The 22,971-nt window shown below is 45.7% G+C and overlaps 1 protein-coding gene across 1 annotated transcript in view; it reads right to left on the reverse strand.

Annotated features, from left to right (window-relative positions):
- Positions 1-7,866: 7,866 nt before the first annotated feature.
- Sspn (sarcospan) overlaps positions 7,867-22,971 on the reverse strand; it is a 44,625-nt gene continuing 29,520 nt past the window's right edge. Inside the window, 4 exon segments of the mRNA XM_038319981.1 lie at positions 7,867-8,347; positions 8,350-8,523; positions 8,525-8,572; positions 14,128-14,214. Of these exon segments, the coding sequence (XP_038175909.1) occupies positions 8,204-8,347; positions 8,350-8,523; positions 8,525-8,572; positions 14,128-14,214 (453 nt within the window). The 3' untranslated portion in view covers positions 7,867-8,203.

Consider the following 22,971-nt stretch of genomic DNA (forward strand, 5'->3'; position numbering starts at 1 on the left):
GACCCGAAGGAACCACCCTGACCTGCAGATGAACCTGCCTTTCTATTCCCTGCACCTTGTTCTGAACCCGTAATTCCCTGAAGACCACAAGCATTAAGGCTGCCTGTTGACTGCTGGAGGCAGGTGAGGCCAGGTCCTAGGGGCTGAGGAGATGCCGGGGAGATCCTATCGCGGTGATAAGTCCTAAGTCAGTAATAGACTGCTCTGAACATTCCGGAGCAGAAGACAATGGAGCTTTTAGTAGGTTCTGGAGTTACGTAAGACCGCGCTTTCCCAACAAAGAGCGGGCAGGACACCCAGCCAAAGGCCTGAGCGCAGGAGGTGGTGTGGGCTGGTGGTTCTAGGGAGAGATGTGGGGGCCAGGACTTCCTGGGTTCAGCTACCAGCCGAGAGTCTGACTCAGGGGGAAGCTCAGCCAAGTCTCTTGGCTCGAGGCAGAGACTATAAAGCCAGGGAGACAAAACCACAGGTCTGTGCTCAGGGACTGGGGAAAACACATTTTGGGAATTAAAGAAAAAAAAAGATCACTCTGTTAAGTTACAATTTGGGAGTGTTTCCTGCTTATTGGCTGGAGTCCTCCTCTGGGCTGTGCGGTTCCAGACCAGTGTCTGAGGGTGTTCTGTGGAAGATGACGGGAAGCCCTGGGGTCTGAGGAAAAGGCAGTCAACCTTGGTGTGCTGTCTGAGTGCCCAGGGAGCCAGACCCGGGGCCAGGAGCTCCAGCATGAATTCTCCCTTCTGTTCATCTTCCCTTCACAGTAAAAGCCCTCTGGACCTGTGTGAGGAAAAGTCCCTTCCTTTTCCATCTCTGGAAGTCCCTTTCCATAGGTCTGAGCGAGGTGTCACTCACTCAGTTACAGCCAGCAGACTCTTCAGCGTAGGCTGACAGCACAGCCAAGGCTAATGGAAAATAGTTTCAGGGGCCCAGCAGCTGTGGGGCTCTGTCAAATTTTGGTCAGACAGAGTAGGTGGCTACCTACACTGATGGGTTTTAAAGCAGTTGGCAGGTCTCCACTCTCTGGCAATCGTGATTCAGATCAGATTAGAAAACTTTGCTGGCCTATTACTGTGTGGCTGCATTTATGGGAATCTCTATACTAGCCATTAACATTTGAGTTCATAATACCTCAAGAGAAGCTCAGAGTAAGGGGAGGCAGGTTTGCTGTGTAGTGTGTGTATGGGGGAGTGGCGTGTGTGGGGGTGGGTGGGAGGTTCGGGGGGGTTCGTGCCTGGCGTGTGATCTCCAGAAGACTGCAGAAAGCCCACAGAGAAGAGAAAGTGCACAAGCAGAGTGCACCTTGGCCATTTTCCCCAGAGTTGTCTAGAGCAGCTTTGAAACGGGGTGGTAGGTGGAAGGTTTGTTCCAGGGTCATTGCTCTTGCTCTAACCCAAGCCAGGCTGGACAGAACCCAGGTCTCTCTGTGGTTCCCTCATGCAGTTCACAAATATGCCTGATGTCACTCCTCTACCTTTTTCTTCCTCTGGTCAAACTCAGTGTTCGAAATCCTAAGCTTCCCGTATTAAAACGAAGGAAGCCATCTCTCCTTTGAGAACTATTCCATATCTTTAGGCCATTTTGCTACAGTCGAAACCAAACATTACTGCAAGGTAAAAGCTATGGGAAGGGAAGCTGTCTGAGAAGACCTGGCCTTTGGGTGAGCGTATACAGATCAGGCCTGAGTGGACTAACCTAAGCTACCTTAGCCACATCTTTTCCTACCAGGTCTTTCTGAATGTGACAGTTCACTCCCCTTGCCTGGCCCACGTCAGGTCTGCCTTGCTCGGCCACCAACAGAGGCATGCAGAGGAAGACGGAGGAAACACCTTGGTGGGTTTTGTAGGATACAGTCCTCTCTGGTCACAGTGCTCAGCCCTTGAGTCAGGCTCTCTCTGGAAGACCACTTGATCAGGCAGAGACAACACCGGCGGCCTTTCTGGGCAGAAAAGTCTAGAAGGAAGTTCAAGAGAGTAAAAGCAGCATCTCACCTGTTTCCAGGTCGAAGGCCTCAGGGGCTCCTCCCTTCTTATTCTGCAGGCTCCCACTTGGGTGTAAAGGACCAGATCACCGTGCACAGACAAGACTCCAGGCCTGCTCTGCCACCGCAGCCACAGAGGAGGGTCCCACCAAAACTTGAGGTCCCGTTATCTTTGCATTTGGAGTGCTGACATGACCTCTGCTTTCCCCAACAGTAATGTGATTGTATGTCACAATCCCTTGGGTTAAGAATCCTTCTACTGCTCTTCCCCAACAGAAACAACTGCCTTTAAGTTCCCAGGCTTTTCAAGGGATCACGCCACACGTATAAATATTTGCTTGGAAAGACAGAATGAATGTATCGTTGTCTCAGAGCAGTTTGACTTTGCTTACACTTTGAATTTTTAAAATGCATGGTAATATATGTCTAATATTTTACAACGACTAGCTTATGTCCAAGTTACGCCTGTAGTTAGATGTGGGCAATAGGCCCATGGCCATGAAAAGTATCATAGGCTACGCCAGCCAGCCACAGAAGGAAGAAAGCGTGTACTGACGTTTCTTGGGTCAGTGCTATTTCCTCTCACGTCCTCCATGACGCTGTGAGGCAGTTCGATTTTTTCCATAATTTACATACGCAGAAACTAAAGCCGAATGGCTTGTCCCAATGTCACAGCTATAAGTGGTGGTCAGACTTCTAACCCTGGGTCCTTAACACTGAGGAATGCTTGCAGCCGGGAGTGCATTGGTACTTATCTCTTGCTCTTTGTGTTTTTAGAAGTTTTCCTACGTAAACAAAAAGAGGCAGTACTCAAAGTATAATAGACTCTTCCATTGCCTCAGAGTTGGCAAGAGGAGGGCCTTGATCCAGATCTGAGCAGAGGTCGTATTTACATCTGTGGAATGTGAGGAGTGAGTATCTCATTTTTAGGCCCTGTCAGCTTTCTTTGACATTGATTGATAGACATTAGGGATTAGCATTTCAGGCACCTCTCAAAAGATTCCCTCCAGCTTGTATTCCACCTGGGGACCAATTGCAACCTTGACCTCTGCCCTAATGCAGAGTGCAAAGCACAGATCGCCTGAGACTAACCCGCACCACCGTCAAGCTGGTTCTTGTCTGTTACCAACATGGGTTATTTTTTCATTCTTTTAATTTTTTCTAAATTATATTTTTTAAGTTAGTATAGACAGTAATGTGTTTCATCATGACCTTTAAAAATATATTTTGTTTTGATTCATACCGATCCCACCATGGTCGTTGCCATATCCCACAACTCTGGCCCCGTCTTCCTGGTTCTCTTCTCTACCCCAGAGCTTCTCTTCCCTTCCAAGTTCATGCCTTCCATCCCCCCCCCCCCCCCCCCCCACCTCATTAAGGTCTCTTCTTCCAGAAATGATCCTTTTCTCCTTTGATATTTTCGTTCTTCCTTCATTTTGTGTTTTGGTTTTTGTGAGACAGAGTCTCACTCTGTAGCCAGGCTGGCTTGGCACTCACTGCTCCAGCTGGGTTTTAGTCTGAGGCAGTCTTCCTCAGCCTCCCAAGGGCTAGCATTAAAGTCGTGGGTCTCCATGCTTGGCATCAGCCCTTTTATTTGAAGGAGAAAGTGGCTGAATATGGGATTTTTTTTAACATTTATTTATTTATTTTTAATTCATTTTACATTCCAACCAAGGGTCTCCCTCCCAGCCCTCATCCCACCCACCCTTGCTTCCCTCCCAACCCATCTCCCATCCACTTCTCCCAACAGGTAAGGCCTCCCATGGGGAGTCTACACACTTTGGCATATTAATTAGGGGCAGGGCCAAGCCCCTCCCCTCTGCATTAAGTCTCAGTATGGCATCCCCCTCATAGGGAATGGGCTCTAACAAGCTAGCTCTTGTACCAGGGAGAGATCCGATCCTGGTCCTACTGCCAGGGGCCTCTCAGATAGCCCAAGCTTCAAAACTAAATAAGAGAACATAACCAGTGAAAACAGCTTTAAAAAAAAAAGGAGAAATTGTTCTCTTGGTAAATGGGAGGGGCAAGGGGTACAAAAAATGGCTGCAGAAATATGCTTATCAACGCCTGATGTTTCATAGTGTTCAAGCATACCACTCTAATAAAAATTAAAAAGTTGCTTATTATTATTGCTGTTTAAAAAAAGATCTCTTCTTCCTCCATTACAGTCCTCTTTGAACTTTATTGAGCTGCACACACACACACACACACACACACACACACACACACACACACACACACACAGAGGCAGTATTAATTTTTCTGAACCTGCCTTATTTCGCTTAACACAATGATCTCCAGTTTCTAAGCCAGGTCTCCGAAGCAAACACAAACAATTTTACACACACCAGCACACACGTCCACATGGTCACTTAAAACACATGCAACACCGTGTCTTTGTGGATTATGAACAGTTTATTAATAAAGGAAACACATGCACCCCCCCCCTTTAAAAACAAACGTATAGAGACACTTCATCTTCTACTCTTGGTTTGCTCAAGGCCAGGGAAGGAAACAGCAGCACCAAAACACACAGACCCATGGCTCTGAAAGGCACAGTGCTCATGTGGGATAAGAAAATCAGAAGACGTGAACCCATTCCGGTGGCTTCACCACCAAGCATCTGGCCGTCACACAGACGGAGCTTACACTGCACTGCTAAGCACACTGTGGGTTTTTAACCAGAGGAAAATCCAGTGGCATGTGTGTACAAATGCGACCATGGAGCAAGAAGTCAGAGACGGTCGCCAGCAAGTACCAGGACCCAGTTCACGTCTGCAAATGATGGGCATCTTTTAAGTCCATTTCTGGTCGTTTTTGGGTAAACTGCCCCCCCGATACCTGCCCCCGAGAGCTTTGATCCAGTATCTACAGCAATCTCATACATGTACTGTATACTGCACATAGAAGGAAGCAGAAGAGAATCAGGAGATCACGTTGGACATGGATAGAAAACATGTACAGAATGGCATTTGCTGTGGAACACACTGGAAGGCACTCAGAAGAGGACATCTAAGCTCTCCATCCAAAGGAGGAACGGAGGCCGCTACTTGACTACCGTTTCTAGGGCTTTGGAGTAGTTACGGTTCAGGCATGGCTCCAAGGTGCAGCCTACACCAATTTGGACAGAGCTTGGGAGCTACAGATGATGGTCACATGAAGTCACAGATCCGTTGAGTGGGCTCGATTACAGCCAGGCTGTCGTATTCCTATTCCAAGTACTTGCCAAGTCCTGGCCATTTCTCTTCTTTGCAAAATCTTGATTCATTTCATTCTCCTGAAGGAGGCTGTGGAGGGGGCTGTGCAACCTTGCTGTTTTAGGGTTTGAAGGCACAGTCACCATCCTGGCTCCTTGACAGATTTGAAGTGTAACATTTTGCTAAGTGAGAAGCTGTGTGCCTGCTCCTTCTCTGTTGCCCTTCCTGCAGCTTCAATATTTGCAAAACAATGTCAAAATACTGTAAATCCAGCCCAAAGCCGTTTGTTATCCATGCAACGCAATTCTTACACGTACCAGTGCACTTTAGCAAAGGGTCCATTCATTTGGATTTGCTCCTTCTATGCACTTACAATGTTCCCCTCTCTTTGGGGAGTTAAGAATAATTTGATCATATCATAGCAAAATCCCCATTCTATGCAGACCATGCCTACTTCTGACTATGTAAGAAAAGAAGAAACCTGCAGGCTAAAAATTATTCTACCCTTTAAAATGCCCGTGAGTCGTTTGTAAAGTATAGAGCAACCTAACTGTGTAGGGATCTTAATTTTCTCATTAAAAACAAACAAATGAACAAAAAAACAAACAAAAACCCTATTGGGTTTGCTGGTCGAAGCTGTGAAAGGTGTCCCGTGTGCCCCGTGCACAGAAGCCTCCGTGACCACAGCCTCACTTTTGAAAGGACAGCCTGTGAGATCCCAGATACCCTAACATTTTACTATTTCCATAGAAAACTACCACAAGTCAATGTGAATTCGGTTATTCCCTTACATGTGCATAGGTGGCGACGTGTGTGTGATACACGTGGAGGCCAGAGGTCAGCTGTCCACTTTAGTTCCTTTGTTTGTGTTCTTGAGACAAACTCTTACCGGGGACCCAGAATTCAATCATTAAATGAAAGCTGGCTGGTCCAGGAGTCCCAGCGATCTAACCTGTCTCTACCTGTCCCAGCATTACAAGCGCATGTCACTAGGCCTGACCTTTTTAGCTGGGTTCTAAGGACCAAGTTCTTACGGGGTGGCGAGCAACTTGGCAAACCAAGCTATCCCCCCAGCCAGAGTTGGTTTATTGTTAACAAGATGGAAGCGTTTCAGGGTCAGTATCTGGAGGGTTAGTGCTGTAACGTTGAGCTCAGACCTCTGGTGAGGTTTTACCCCACTCTCCTCTCGGATGGGCCTTCCTGGCCTGAGCCAGCAGGCGAGAAGGGCAGACTCAGAGCAAGTCAGACCATAAGAAGTGTTCCCGGAGTAAACTCCAGCGTCAGTCCTCCAGCTGACTAGCCTAACACTTGGGTGTGTGTGTCACACAAGGCTGACTCCATTGCCACAATCATGGAACTCTCCCCCCACCCTCAAGGGCAAAGGAGGACGAATGTCCCCTCTAAGGCAGATGTTCTGACGAAGCAAAGTAAATGAACAAGCAAGCTGGAGAGCAAACTTGGCTGCACTGTGGCCTGGAGCTTCTACTTTTAAAAACAGAGACTGAGAGAGAGATTCATGGTGGTTTTTACACGACGTGGGTTTCCCAGGTGAGCACCTTCCTCGGTGCTCTTCCGAACTTAGTGATGACAGCAGCACAGCAAAGTACCTGTGTCTTTAGTCTAACGAAACTAAATCACCCTCTAACATGGACATATCGCCAAATGATGACTTTGAGACATTTGTGTCTAGGTCCACTGAGAAAGTCAGCATTAGCAGGACTTCATAGGAAGGCCAAGCTTATGAGAGCACTCACCAGCGCTACCCAATCACCAACAAAGGTGCTTGGTTGTCAAGGGAGACACTTTCCAACACATCACCCCTGTGCTAATAGTGTGTTTCCTATGACAAATGCCCTTGCTTTTTTTCTCCAAGAGCGTTGTAAATCACAAGTTCTTTTCTGCAGTGGTTGGCTTCCAGAAAGTGGGATCTTCAGACATCTTCCCTTGTGGCTATAATTTTTCTTAACACCAACAGCGCTGCCTAAGTACAGCCAGAGCTCATTAAACAGACTTCTGAGCACGATTATAAATGAACAATTAGCTGGAAATTATTCTAATGATTTGTTTTAGATGATAGACTACAGGCATAATATAATTATTTTAAACTTTCTACATCGTTAGAATGCAACGGAGCCACCTTTCAATTAGGTGAAGTGGACAGTCGCGGAGGGAGGCTGCAGAGGACCGTCATGGAGGCTGCAGCCCACTCACGGAGCAGAGCTAGGCAGCCAGAAGGCTGCACCCCAGCCCAGGTGTTTATAATTTACTCAGCCTTTCCGGTTTCTACTAGGTTTGGGTTTTTAAAGCTATTTCAATCCTTAAGACATCTCTGCTGTGAAAAATAAAAGCATTCAGCACAGAGGATTCATATTCCTCCAGACCTCTACCATTCTCAGAGACACCACGTGAATAATGGCAGGTAGTAGAAGGAACTAGAAGAATCTCCAGTCTAGGAAGCGGCCCTTGGACGCCAGTTCACACACCATCACACTGGACGGACAGGAAAGGAGGTCTACATGAGTCACGGATGAGAGTAAGGAGCAAGCCCCAGAATGCAGGACGAGATCTCGGTCGCTCAGCCCTCCCTTGTCAATCCTTTCCTTTCAGGGTTTGTCAAATCAACTTGAATCTTGTTCTCATAAAAAAAAAAAACTTTAAAAAAATAAGTTGTTTTTTTTTAAAAAAAAAAATTATGTGCATGGTTTTGTATGTGTGGGGGTGTACCCCATGCCCACAGAACTGGAGATACAGGGAGGTGTGAGCCACCCAACTTGAGTTCTGAAACTGAAACTTGAACTCGGGTCCTCTGCAGGAGGACGTGTGAGCCATCTCATCTCTCCACCCTGTCCTCACAAGAACATTTTAAAATGTACCAATAGAGATCTAAAAAAGGTCTTTGTTTTCTGAAAAAAATCTAAAAATATTCCCTTAGAGAATGAATAATTGTTTTCAAAGTTTGCCTTTAGAAATTGCATTTTTTCACCTTGGCTAGTCAGGGTTCTATTTCCTCCTCTACCCTTGAGCCAAGCTCTTAGGCCTTTTGTGGCTGAGCATCAGAAGCCATCAGGGAGCGCAGCCTAACACCCACATAAAAGACCTGGTACCTGTGTTTCCACATCACAAAGCAAGCCAGCAAGCACACAAGGCCACAGAAGAGGTTTGAGGACCATCTGGAGGAATTAGGAACAGTTTGAAAGTGCCCGTGATGCTGCTACAGTCGGCCACATCCCTGTACACAAAGGTCCTGCTGAGAGGCTCCGAGGAAGGCAGTTTGCACAGGCAAGAATCCAGAGAGCTCTCACAGGTAAACTGGGCAATCAGGGAGCAGTGGTGGGCAGCGAATGCCACGGCCCAGCGTGCAGACCACCAGGCCAGGGCACTCAAGCAGGAAGTAGAGCACCTGAAGAGAGAGAAAAGGCTTCCTGTTACAGAGAAGAGAGGGGCCCACACAAAGCAGACTAGCCCACGCTGTTTGGCTGAGTTCTCTGAGGCAAGGGCCATTCTCTTCTCAAGCCATAATACCAAGACACGGCTATACTTCACGCTGATTAGCAAGATGACTGATTTCTGCAACAGGGTCCCTCGGGTACCCCAGGCTGACCCTGAACTTGCTCTATGGCTGAGGACTGGCTTGATTGCCCAATCCTCCTGCCTCCAGTGTTCAAGTGCTGGCATCATAGATGCATGCCACCGTGGCCAGCTTCAGAGATATTTACTGGGAATCACGCTCAAACTATTTGTCATGTGGGCAGCTTGTTGGCTTTTTTTCCATGACCTGCAATGACCTCTCTTAGCTTGACTGGAATGTTTTACGTCTAATTTAGCAGGTATGTAAATGAATCCCAAACAAGCCCTCTCTCCCACGTGACACACGCACTTATTCTTTAAGTTGAGAAAGGCCGGTCATAGGATGGAAATGGGATTCAAAAGTAAAGGACAGGCTTCCTTTACTACGAGGAGTGCCGTGTTGGGTCAAAACTATTGCACATTGAGCAGCTAACAATAAAGGTTATGGGAAAACAGAACGCAATGAATGTAGCGGCTATCACACTACAGCCATGATGGTCAAGATCCCTAAGCGAGTGGCCTCTGGGCAGAAACGGTGAATGGTGGAGACAGGAGGCAGGTGGCCTATACATTAGCTCTGGGGTTGGTGTGCTGGCTAAGTCCTAACTGTGCTCGGGAGGGATTGTGCCTTCTTAAGGGTCCCTGGCTTAGTTTACCCAGCTCTGGAACACTGTGACGGAAACTCCTGGGTTCTCACTGACACAACCACAATAAATGTCACTGTAACGGCACAAGAGATGCCCTTGTGACTGGGTTCACACACCAGACATGCCTCTCTTAGTGGTTTCCCTGTGTGGGGTCCAAACAAAGACCAGTTCCACAAACTTTGGGACTTGTGTCTATAGTTTGTAGGGTAAGATTTATGCTTCCATAGAGAAAAAAGCTACCCCTTACTGGGAGCAATTCTGGTGTCTGACCAAGGCCAGCCTTAAAGCCTCCTCCCCTTAAAGGCTGGGATTTCAGGCAGGTACCACCATGCCTGGCTAAAACATCGTGTATCTTAGAAACATAACAGGAACAATTTGTATTTGACATGATTATTTTTCCTTGGAGGGAAAGAATCAGATAAATGCAAGTGGCATCATTATAAAATTAGAAAGGATTTATTTAATTTGTGATATTAAAAGGAGTGCTTTGGTGCTGTCCCCAGAACACTCAGTGACAATATTTTATGAAGACTTGGTGTGTTTAGATGTTAAAATATGGGTTTATTGTGTAAGGCTAACGGCATGGAATATTAAAAAATATTGTGGATTATTCTGAAATCTTTGGGCTTGGTGATGGGGTTTAGATTCCTGGCGTGAGAGCCAGTTTATGCTGGTCACGTGTGACCGCTAGCAGGAGGAACCCCAGTTAAAAGTGGCCATTTCCCTCTGGGTAGCCATCGGCTTAGCAGAACAGCCCCAGATTGAATTGCGGCCACACGTTTCTGGTTTTGGCCACCACCAGCTAGATCCTGCAGTTGCCCCTCTCCCCAGAGCATACCCTGCCATGTGCACACGATCACAATCACCCCCAGATGCACACACGTCCTTAAACAGTAGATATTTAGAACACTTACTACGGGGGAAAGCCCATTTGTTGACAACAAGACGTTTGTCTACTTTAAAGAAAGCAGGGCTGGCTGGCACCACGGTTTCGTGGGGAGGGGCTCCTGCCACCAAGTCTGATGACCTGAGTTCCATACCTGGGACCCACATGGTGGGAGGGGTGAGCCAACGCCCCGCAAGATGCACCCTGGCCTGTCCACACACATCATAGCACACAGACACAGACGACAAATAATAAATTCAGTTTAAAAATGTTTAAATGATACATTTTGGCTCAGACACGTATTTGCCAGAGACCGTTTAACAAGGACACAACAGTGAAGGACATGAACCAGCAGCTGAGCCAGGCCGGACCGGGCTACCTGATTAAGGTTTCAGTCCTGAACGCTACCTAGGGGACTCGTCTATTGGACATATTAACCAGTGTCTCTTCACCTGCAAATGTGGAATGCTGTTTCTAACCTGACTTCCTATTATCACTACGAGGACCAAGAGTCGGCCTCTCCGACGGGCACAGGAATTAAACCAGTGGAGAAGGAAGGCTGCCATTTCCAGGAACCGGCCAGGACTGGCTCTTCTGTCTGCCTTGCTTTCCATCGAGCGGGCGGAACTATGCAGATTAGCTTGCAGAAGGGGTAAACATTGACACAAACACAGAGATTGCTTAATTGTAATCTAGCTCCTTAATATACAGAACCCAGCTGCTCAGGGACAAGGGCCGAGAAGTGCCTCATCCCTCAGCAAAGTGACCTGGGCACCCATCAGAGTCAGGAGAGCTTCTTGTCTCTTAGGTCACAGTTGCACACTCAGGCCTGCTGGTGACATCTGCAAGGCCCCTTCCTGACAGCAACAGGCTCTGCCTTGAAATCCACAGTTTAAAACCAGGCACCTTGTTTTGCCCACACAACGGGAATAAGCTATCAATGAAGGCAGGTGTGTGGAGTGACCTTGGGATGTGGCAGCAGACTGTGTGGGTGTCCCTGCAGAACATCCCTAGAGGCCAGCTCTGTGCTTATGTAATCCCCAAGCTTGCTCCTGCCTTGCTGTAATTGGAACCTGCTGAGGCTGTCCCAGTTGGTGGCACTGGAGGAGGGGGGCTGCTTGGATTTAATGATCTCCCCTCTGGCCAGATTGGTAAGGCCTCTCTGCTGCCACCAAGCAGCCCAAGCAAAGGCAGGAGAGCACCCAGAGGGCAGGTGGGAGGGTCCACACCCAGTGACCTTCCAGGTCCAGAGGCAGAGTCCAAGGGAAAAGCAGGAAAAACGCTGGTGGTCTCCTGGTCTAAAAGCAGGGGAGTGCGTGCATGCATGTATGTTTGTGCACGCGTGTGTGCATGTGTATGTGTGTGTCTGAGCTTTTATATGTTTGTGTACATGTGAGTGTGTGTGAGAGTGTGTTTGTATGTGTGTCTGTGTGTTTGTGAGTGTGTTTGGTATGGGAAGTCCTTCTGTCTTTTATTAGTTAATGAATAAAGAAAACTGCTTTGAGCCTATGGCAGGAACGAACAGAACTAGGTGGGGAAAACTAAACTGAATTCTGGGAGAAAGAGGGCGGAGGTCAAGGAGAAGCCATGAAGCCACTGGGGAGGGGTGACAGACGTGCTGAACCTTGCCGGTAAGCCGCAGCCATGTGACAATGCACAGATTAAGAGAAATGGATTAATTTAAGATATAAGAGTTAGCCAGAAATACTTTTAAGCTATGGGCCAAACAGTATTGCAAATAACGTAGTTTCTGTGTAGTTATTTCGGATCTAAGTGGCCAGGAACAAATGAACAGGGCTCCAACAACATGTATTTATCTGTCTGATATATATATGTGAGTGTGTGTTTGTATGTGTATGTGAGTGTGTTTGTGTTTGTATGTGTGTGTTTGTATGTGTGTGTGAGCAGTGTGCATGTGTGTGTGCTTGTGTGGGTATGTGAGTGTGGTTTTATGTGTATGAGTATGTGTTTGTGTGTGTGTGTGTGTGTGTGTGTGTGTATGAGCACTGTACATGTGTGAGTTTGTACCAGAAGACTCCATCACCGTAGCATGATGGTCTGGCCTGTCTATCAGGGTGCTCAATAAGAGAAAATAAACTAAAGAGCTTAGCTCTGAGATATAGGGTGAAAATGCAGCCACGCACTGACAAGCCCCTCCTGAAGCCTGAAGGCCCATTTCACTCCCCTAAGACGACATGGGAGGCATGGGGACATGAACTGCGTCCTAATGGAGCCTGGGCAAAGCTGTTTTAGGACTGAAGATGCCACAGAGAGAATCTTAGATTGCTGTGGCAGCAGCCTGGCTGAAGGTCCCCTTCAGGGAGGAGGAAGGGCCTCCTGTCTGTGTGTCTGTCCTGTGAGAAAGGAGAGAGCTAATGAGATCTGCCCGTGGGGTCTGCAGCCTGCCTGACACTGCCAGTCACTCTCTTTCTTTTCTTCCCTCCCCGGCCCCCTGTCTTTTTTAAGGTACAGATATTGAGATGCCTGGTAGGGGGACTCACTGAAAGTGAGGCTTCACCCCTGCTTTTCCAGGACTCACAAAGGGACTGAGGAAGTCAAGGAGCTTTCCTCTTCTTCCCACCTTGCCTTGCTGTCTGGCCAGCCTCAGCATAGAAGAGCCTGAACTGGTGTCTGCTCTCTCTTGTCTTCTTAAAAAAAAAATGCTTCTATCAAAAAAGTTCATTCCAGGGCTGGAGAGGGGGTTCAGGGGTTGAGAACTCTGCCGCTCTTCCAGAGGACCCAGGCTCAGTTTCCAGCACCCACAAGATGAGGCACATCCGTCCTTCAAATGAGCACATTGCTTTTTACACCAGCATCTTTGAGTATCTGACATTTTCCCTCTCCTCCTCCTCCTTTTGAGACAGGATTCCATGTAGCTCAGCTGGTCTCCAGCTCGGTATATGGCTGAGGCCGGCCTTGCGCTTCTGATCCCCGTTTCTACTTCATGAATGGAGAGATTACAGTCGGGCGCCACCAGGCTTCATTTATTTGGTGCTGGGAGTCAAATCCAGGGCTTTGGCCACACTAGGCAAGCGCGGTACTCACCAAGCTACATCCCCACTAACACATCCTATCTTGTATCTTTGTGGCTGTTAAATGACATTGTTGACTTATTCTTGGGTTTCATGCTTCCCGATTGTAGAGAAGAACACACCCAGGAGAAAAGTCAATGGCAGAGGGACAAGAGAAACATACAGAGCGGTCTCTATCCTTGGCGATGGCACTGAGTGAAACCCACCAGCCAGGCTGCTCAGGTTGCTCTACGCTCCTCCCCTCCGACGGAAGTGTGTAAGTATAATCTGCTGTGTACTTAAAGAGACTGCAACCAAATATGCTTTCCACTACAGGCAAAAAGTTCACAGCAACGAGAGACAGATAATTGCCAAGCCATCAAGTCATGCACAGCCTTGCCATTTCCCACAGACTCTTGGCAGGACCCACTGACTTCACCCAATTCCCTTTCTGTCTAAGTGATCCCATCAACAAGAGGAAATACACTCAGATTACTTTATTATTGAAACATTCCATCCAAATAACCCCAAGATATGGCAGTGGGCACCCAGGGAGACCTTTCCCTGCCCAGGGTTTTCCTGGAGCTGGTGACTGTTCAATACTCTTTTTTAGGAGCACTGAAGTTCCCACTGCACATGCTTGGGAACCACCTAACTCATGGAAATTAGGTCAAAGGACTGGCACTACCTCTGCGTCTGGACCAACATCCTCCTCAAACACATTTCGGGCTGCCTGAAAGTGAAGTTTCTAGACTCATCAGACAGGTAACACTGAAAAGCACTCTTTATTTTGATTCACGTTTCTTCCTATGTAATGATTCCAAAAAAAGGAGGAACAACTTACTTTCATAGAAAACTGGACGCATGTTCTCTCATCAACTTGGTATGAGACACAGAGCATGAAAAGTCCAAGGTAGGCCACCACGCAGACCTGCGGCAGGGGACACAGTACACAGAACATTATTGGAGCGTGAATGTCAGGACTCCAGCAACTCTGAGCTCAGGGTCCCTCCCCCAGGATCATCCACACTGCAAAGCCCTTCGCTTTATTTTATTTATTATGTGCTACAGGTTTTCATTCAACACAACTTAAAGATGTAGTTTTACTATTTTGAATCGAGCATGTGTTTGTGTTTCCATGTGTGGGTATGTGTACATGACTGCAGTGTCCTCAGAGGCCAGAAGAGGGCGTCAGATTCCTTGGAGCTGGCATTGTAGGCAGCTGTAAATAATCTAACATGGGTGCTGGGAACTGAACTAGGCTAGGTCCTCTGCCTGAGCTGTCTGCAATTTTTTGTTTGTTTGTCTTTGTTTTCCAAGACAGGGTTGCTCTGTTTAACAGCCCTAGCTTCCTGGAACTCGCTGTTGTAGACCAAGTTGGCCTTGAGATCACAGAGATCCGTTTGTCTCTGACTTCTGAGTGCTGGGATTTAAGGTGTGTGCCACCATCACCCAACTTCATGCACTTTTAAACGTGGAGCCATCTATCTAGCCCAGTGGAACATGGTTTTAAAATGGCAAAGACATTAATTCAATTTATCCAGTATTATTAAGTTCCTCTGTATTGGTACTTTAGAAGACAGTTCAGAAATTGAAGAAGACACCAGAAAATGGAAAGATCTTCCATGCTCTTAGGTAGGTAGAATTAACATAGTAAAAATGACAGTCTTATCAAAAGCAATCTATAGATTCAATGCAATGCCCATCAAAATCCCAGCAAATTCCTCACAGACCTCGAAAGAACAATCCTCAACTTCATATGGATAAACAAAACAACAACAACAACAAAAAACCCAGGAGAGTCAAAACAATCCTGTACAACAAAAGAACTTCTGGAGGCATCACAACCCCTGACTTCAAAACTCTACTACAGAGCTACAGTACTGAAACAGCCTGGTAGGGGCATAAAAATAGACAGGAGGACCAATGGAATCAAATTGAAGACTCAGATATATATCCACACACCTACGAACACCTGATGTTTTACAAGAAGCCAAAACTATAAATAGAAAACAAAGCATATTCAACAAACGGTGCTGGCATAACTGGTTATAAACATGGAGAATAATGCAAATAAATACATATCTATTGTCATGCATAAAACTTAAGTCCAAATGGATCAAAGACCTCAACATAAAATTAACCACATTGAACCTCATAGAAGAGAAAGCCGGCACAGGAAACCAGTCCTAGATATAACCCTAGTAGCACAGACACTGAGAGAAACAATAAATGGGACCTCCTGAAACTGAGAAGCTTCTGTAAAGCAAAGGACATGGTCAACAAGACAAACGACAGCCTACAGAATGAGAAAAGATGTTCACCAACCCCACATTGGACAGAGGTCTGATCTCCAAGATACACAAAAAACTCAAGAAACTTGACATCATCAAAAGAACAAATAATCCAATAAAAAATGGGGTACAGACCTAAACAGAGAACTTTCAACAGAGGAATCTAAAATGGCTGAAAGACACTTAAGGAAATGTTCAACATCCTTGGCCATCAGAGAAATGCAAATAAAAATAGCTCTGAGATTCCATCTTACACTTGAAAGAAGGGCCAAGATCAAAAACAATGATGACAGTTTATGCTGGAGAGGATGTGGGGTAAGGAAAACATTCCTGCATTGCTGGTGGGGAGTGCAAACTTGTACAGCCCCTTGGATTTTCAGTATGAAAATTTCTCAGAATATCAGGAAACAACCTTCCTCAAGACCCAGAAATACCACTGTTGGTATATACCCCAAAAGGCTTTCAATCATACCACAAAGATAAGTGCTCAACTCTGTTCATAACAGTATTATTTGTCATAGCCAGAACCTGGAAACAGCCTAGATGGCCCTCAACTGAAGAATGGATAGGAAAATGTGGTACATTTGCACAATGGAGTACCACACAGCAGGAAAAAATAATGACCACTTGAAATTTGCAGGCAATGGATAAATCTAGAAAAAACATATTGAGTGAGATAATTCAGACCCAGAGAAGACAAATATAATATGTACTCACTCAGAAGTGGCTTTTGGACATGAAATAAAAAAACCAGCCTACAGGCCACAACCACAGAGAAACTAGACAACACAGAAGACCCTAAGAGAGACATAAATGGATCTACATAGAAAGGTGAAAAAGACAATTTACTCCTGAGTAAATTGGGAAGCATGGGGCTTATAGGAGAGGGTAAAAGGGGAGAGGGGAAGAAGGGGGGGGAGTGGAGAAAAAATGTATAGCTCAATAAAAACAATAAAAAAGAAATATAACCTATAAAAAAGAAAAATACCTCTAGGATCTTAGCTCAAAAAAAGATAGCTCAGAACATTTACAATGATAAATTGAATTTAATCTGATTAGTGTATATCCAGTAGAGTCTGAAATAAACACTCTCTCTCCCTTCGTCTCTCTCTCCTCTCCTCTCTCCTCCTCTCCCTCCTCTCTCTCTCTCTCTCTCTCCTCTCCTCTCTCTCTGGAAGAACACTTTTGGTTCCATGCCACTCAGAGAATTATAAAAGTTTAAAGAAATCTAATAGGAAAATATAGAAGGCTTCCCTTAAAATGTGGGCTTGAAAAGGTCTAATAATAGTGACAGCCACAGCAGCCTGTCTAAGGGCCTTCTGTGTCTTTCTCATGTCATCCTCACAGAGCCCTGTCAAGTGGGTACTGGGGAGATGAGGGGAAGCCAGGAGCCACACTGCAGGCAGCCTAGCTGAAGGCAGATACAGGAGCCACAGCCCAGCAATGGGACAGGGGCAGAGAGAGCATCCTAGCATAACAGACAGAGACCCACAGCAGAACTGTAAGAAAATGTAGCTGTAGCATGGAAAAGGCAGGGTAGAGATACAGGACAGAGGGGTGATGAGGAGGTGGCTAGGCTCTCCAGCAGGGAAGGGGCGTGGCTTCAGATACACTTCAGGAAGATGGGCAGAGATGTTTGCTGATACGATGAGGATCCTGAGATACTCTTTCTGCAATCTGAGCAAGATTGGTCATTAGCTGGGTGTGGTGGTCCCATGCCTGTCATCTCAGCACTCTGGAGGTGAGGCAGGAGGACCACTGTAAGCTCCAGGTGACATTCTAGAGAAGCACACCATTGGAAACCGTAGCGATGTGAATGGAAATAAAGTAAGATTTGGGGAGGCGGTTCTGCAACACGGACATGCGGGTGCAGGGCAGGGGAGATGAGAGGCTGTGCAGGTCATGCTTCTAAGTCGGGAGCAAGTTCCTTTTAAAAGTACTTTTAAATTTTATTACTATTATTATTTTACATTTTGATTTGTCAAGACAGAGTGTCTCTGTGTAGCTTTAGAGCCAGTCCTGGAACACACTCTGTAGACCAGGCTAGTCTCAAACTCACAGAGGTCCACCTGCCTCTGCTTCCTGAGTGCCGGGATTAAAGGCATGTGCCTCTACCACCTGGTGAAATTTATTATTTTATTAGCATGTATAATAATACACAACAACAGATCTTATGACATTTTCATACACATATATAATAAGTCTTAATCACATTCATCTGTTGGCCGAGGTTTCTGTCCTGATTGGTTCCTGAACTTGTAAAGTCCCAAAGAAACACACAGAGGTTTACATTAATCATAAAATGGTTGGCCTAGTAGCTCAGGCTTCTTATTAACTCTTATAACTTACATTAGCCCATTATTCTTGTCTGTATTAGCCATGTGGCTTAGTACCTTTTTCGGTGAGGAAGGTCACAGCTTGATTGCTCTGCATCTGGGGTGACAACTGCAGGCTGAAACTTCCCTCTTCCCAGAATTCTCGCTGCCCCCACCTCTACTTCCTGCCTGGCTACTGGCAAAACAGTGTTTATTAAAAATAGAAGTCACAGGGTACAGACCATTGTCCCACAGCACCTCCCCCCTTTTCTTTACACAAGAACTCTGAATCTAATCTCCTTTGTTTAGCTTTTCTCCTGACCATTATCCATAACAACTTGTAACCAACACTCTAAACAAAGACAAATATACATAATCCATTTTTTGGGAATGTGGGCATAGTTTTCCAGGCTACTTCCTGCTGATTGGGGGCACTGATCATCTTATGGGGACCTAAAGAAGATTTTGAATTATGGTAAAGTCCTGACCGAAAATTTCTGTGAGGCTTGATCATCTCAGCTAGCAGTCTTGAAAACTGCTCTATGCAGAACTCAAAGGAAACTATAACAGAGGTCTTTTGAAATGTTTGGATCATCTGGGCCATCTGCTCCTATTGGATATTTCTCAGGGGTCTTCCTTGATCAAATCTGATTTTTCTTAACCCAGAATGAATCCACAGCCTCTCATTTCCTGTGGAAACAAAAGCAAAACCTCTTCTCCAAAGTAACATACTTTTGACTTAAATTTTGTAGTCAAGATATTTTCAAAATACATATGTTGGATTATTCCAGCAGCATTTATAATCAAATGTCTTTTAGCAGCTTTTGTTCCTTCCTCATCCATCAAACAATTTAAATAACACAATAACATACAGGTATCCAGATTCTTGTACATTTTCATCTTACGCAGCTTATTTTAACCTCATTTCTTTTATATTTATTTTTAATTTTTGGCTTTTTGAGACAGGATTTCTTCTCTGTGTATCTTTGGCTGTCCTGAAATTCACTCTGTAAACCAGATTGTCCTTGAACTCACAGAGATCTACCTGCCTCTGCTCCCAAATGGTGGAATTAAAGGTGTGTGCCACCATACCCCAACTACTCTCTTTCTTTTTATTTGTAAGGACTTTATCCTTTTTTTCTTTTCTCTCCAAAACCTACATTTATTTTAAAACACATTGCAAACTATTTAAGTTTTTTTTATCTGAATCTATCTTACTGTATATCTCTCTTTTTCTAACCACATGAGTCTTTAATTTGCTAAGCGATGTGGCTAGGATTTAGAGCCATGGCTTTGATGGCTAGATTCATCCCATTCCTTAGGTTTCTGAGAATCTAACTTCATGGTGGAGGTACTGGCCAAAGCCATGTTTATTGCCACAACTCTATGGCATTTTTAAGGTATGTGCCGCCACCAGAAGCATGCTGTAGGCTATTCATAAACACCATTTAAGTGTTTTGTGGCAGTGCCCACCTGAGAAAATGTTGCTGAAAAGAATCCATGCTTAACTCTGCTCTTTTTGTCTAGAATTATTTCCCAAGCTCTCTCAGGCTTTATATGAATGCAGTTGTCCACTCGTTGGGCACCATTTTTGTTGGCCGAGGATTCTGTCCCACCCAGTTCCCACAGTCGTTAAGTCCCAAAGAAACACACAGAGGACCACATTAATCACAAAATGGTTGGCCTAGTATCTCAGGCTTCTTATTAACTTCTTATAACTTACATAGCCCATTATTCTTGTCTGTATTAGCCACGTGGCTTAGTACCTTTTTTTGGAGAGGCAGTCACCAGCTTGATTGCTCTGCATCTGGGTGACGACTGCAGGCTGAAACTTCCCTCTTCCAGAATTCTCACTGCCCCATCTCTACTTCCGGCCTGTTTTCCCCACCTGTACTTCCAGCCTGGCTGCTGGCCAATGGGCGTTTATTGAAAATACAAGTGACAGGCTACAGGCCATTGTCCCATGGCATTCTTCCACTCCCCTCACCACCTCCTCCCATCCCAATGAGCCCCTTTCTCTTCGGCAACCACCCCCTACTTCATTTCACGTCTTTAAGTACATTTTTAAGCGTTCCCGTGCAGTGCAGGGTTCACTCCCCACCCTCACAGGGAGGATCTGCAGAACTGAACCAAAGGAACCTTGTTTTGTTTTGTTCCAAACCCGCTCTTGTCACATCCCGAAGTACATGCCTGGGCTTTCGCCTTAGTCTCTGCCAACAGGACTGAGATTTCTCCCACATAATTGTCTTGGTCGCTGGAGGACGCTGGGCTGAAATCGCAATCGCCCAGCTCTCCTTCCTTCCTCACTACGAGACACGTACCTTCTAGGGAGCAGGACAGACTGGCCAGCATCTTAAACAGCATCATAGACCCTCCACATCAAAGAGCCCCTCCTGTGTCACCTTCACTAGGCCTGAGCTCCAGCACATAGTCATAGCCTGGCCACATCAACAGCACACCACCCGTCCGTCTACTGACGTCAGGGCAACACGGTCTATACTCGACTCTGGGAACTGAGAGACGAAAACCACAGTCTCACTCCAGGCTGACCCAGCGTGATAGAGTCAAGGTATATGCAATGAAGGCGTGAACATCATGTTAGCGGTGGGAATGTACAGATGGTGCAACTGACCTCATGGAGGCTGAGGGAAGCTCTCTGGAGGAAGATGGATGCTGATATGTTTGTCGTGTACCCGTACGAGGCAGTTAAACGGTAGGAAATACTGCCCAACTAGAGAGTCTAGTGAAAATAGAAAACCATCCAAGTTACCCACTTTGCGCAGAAAGTACCTTAAATATACTTCTTTTAACTTTGGTACGTTGTGTCATATTGTTATAGTGCTTGAGCAAACTCAACATATGCTAATAAGTTAGCCTGTATAAGCTGAGATTGGGGTCTTCTTATCCACAGCCTTGCATGGACTAATAATTTTTTCTTTTATTGGTAGTGTGTACAAGAATGTTCTAGAAATATTTTTATTGAATACTTCATGCTAAAGGTTTTATGGCATTAGGGAAAGAACTAGAGTTTCTCATGCCAGACTGAAGGGCCCACTTCCTGAGCTGGCAGGATGTGGGACATGCCCAGAAGACAGGGTGTTCTGGTTTCCAGGCAGGGAAGGGGAAGGCATGCTAATGCAAGATCTCCTGGGAATCTGGGCCAGAGCTCCCATTTCATACGGTGAAAGGAGGCCCAAGAGTATAAGTGGACATTAGTGTGGGGCTTTTCAGAAGTTACTCATTGGGGCCAGACACAGGTCCAGGTGGGCCATGTCGTGCCACACTATACGAAGCCCGAGGAGACAGTATCAAGAGCCCTGAACATCAGTACCAAGAAGCAACAGGGCCCTGGTCCCTGAAGGCTTTGGGAGGTCAGTCCGCCACTGGTAGAAATCTCTATTAATAAGAAAACCCTTGAAGTATTTGTTAGTAATGGAAAGGATCAAAAGATAAAAATAATTTTAACCTATTTTCAGACATATCATCTACAGCTCTTTGCTTCTAAACCCCACAATCTGTAGAGGGACAGTTTTGTCTGTACAGGGGAAAGTCTGCTTCTTGTGCGCTGGAGAGCTAAGCAGGGCTGAAATGTTCTCTGAATGTCGGGTCTGTTTCCAGACAGAGGGTCCCAGGTCTTGCCACACAGTGGCCTTGCTGACATCATGGGCTGCAGATACATCCCTTAAATAATCATGAGTGGGAAGCGGGAGCAAGGCAGGGAGATGCGTGGGTAAGATATTTCTCCATTTGCCATGGCAAGAAGGTACCCACCCAAAACATTAAAAAATTAGAATTACTGTCATTTACCTGTCTCAGTGTATATTTATATTCTGGCCTTGCGATATTTTCCCTACTTTCAATTTATCTGTTTTCTTCACTCAGTGTTGTTGACAGAGATGCTAGGCAAGGTTACTGAGGGATATAAATGTCTCCTGTCAAATACCTCTTATTATTTCTCTTCCCTTCCTGGCCCCACGGATCACTCGTAAACGTAAACGTGACGCTATTTTCTGTAAGGACTGGATGCAAAGAGCTTCCACACAATAAATATTGTAACAATGAGACTTAACCTCTTCCTATGGTCACGAAGTCAATGGACCACTCGCGGAAGAAGAGCAGCTGCATCTCGCTGGATTTTTCTGAAGGGACTGTCTATAAATGTCACCTATATCATGTAAGGGAAGGTAAACTATTTGGAGTCATTTTCACACAATAAAGGTATTGAGATTTCAGTGTGATGTTTGTTGTCTTACTCAAGACACTTGTTAACAAATAATGTGCCAGGAAAATAGATAATAAAAAATAACAAAAGAACTCTTAAAGGTTGCTTATTGGATCATGATTTCAGGACTGCAGGGGATATGTAAGCATGGCTGGAGATTGTTTTTTCTTACTCGATTCTCATTGCTGCTTCCTCATTAGAGAAGGCCAAGGAGCCTGGTTCAGAATCACCTAAAAAACCTTGGTCCATCCCATCGTCACGTTCTGATTGACAGGTGTGGGGTTGAGACCCCAGAATCCGAATCCGAATTCCTACAAATTCCAATCCTGCTGCTGGTCCTGGGCCACACCCTGAGATGTAGCGGGAGGCTGATGGTTGGCTCCCGGCTGCCCGGTTAGCTTAGACACAAAATAATCACAGAAACTGATTAATTAAATCACTGCTTGGCCAATTATCTCTAGCTTCTTATTGACTAATCTCTTACATATTAATTTAACCCATTTCTATTAATCTGTGCATTGCCACGTGACAGAGGTTTACTGGCTAAAGTTCCCAGAGTCTGTCTCTGGCAGCTCCATGGCTTCTCTCTGACTCCACCTTCCTTTCTCCCAGCATTCCGTTTAGTTTTCCCCACCTAGCTCTGTCTACTACCCTATCAGGCCAAGCCAGTTTCTTTGTTCATTAGCCAATAAAAGCAATATATAGACAAAAGGACCTCCCACACCACTGGGATACACAGGTCCATGTGTAAACACAATCCCTTAAGTGTCTGTGTGGGGTCTATCAAGACAGCAGAACTCTGTAGAGATTTATTTACTAATGGTGAAAACAGCATGTATTATCAATGGCCACTTATA

Source organism: Arvicola amphibius, chromosome 2 (assembly GCF_903992535.2).
Source record: "Arvicola amphibius chromosome 2, mArvAmp1.2, whole genome shotgun sequence".
Taxonomy (NCBI): domain Eukaryota; kingdom Metazoa; phylum Chordata; class Mammalia; order Rodentia; family Cricetidae; genus Arvicola; species Arvicola amphibius.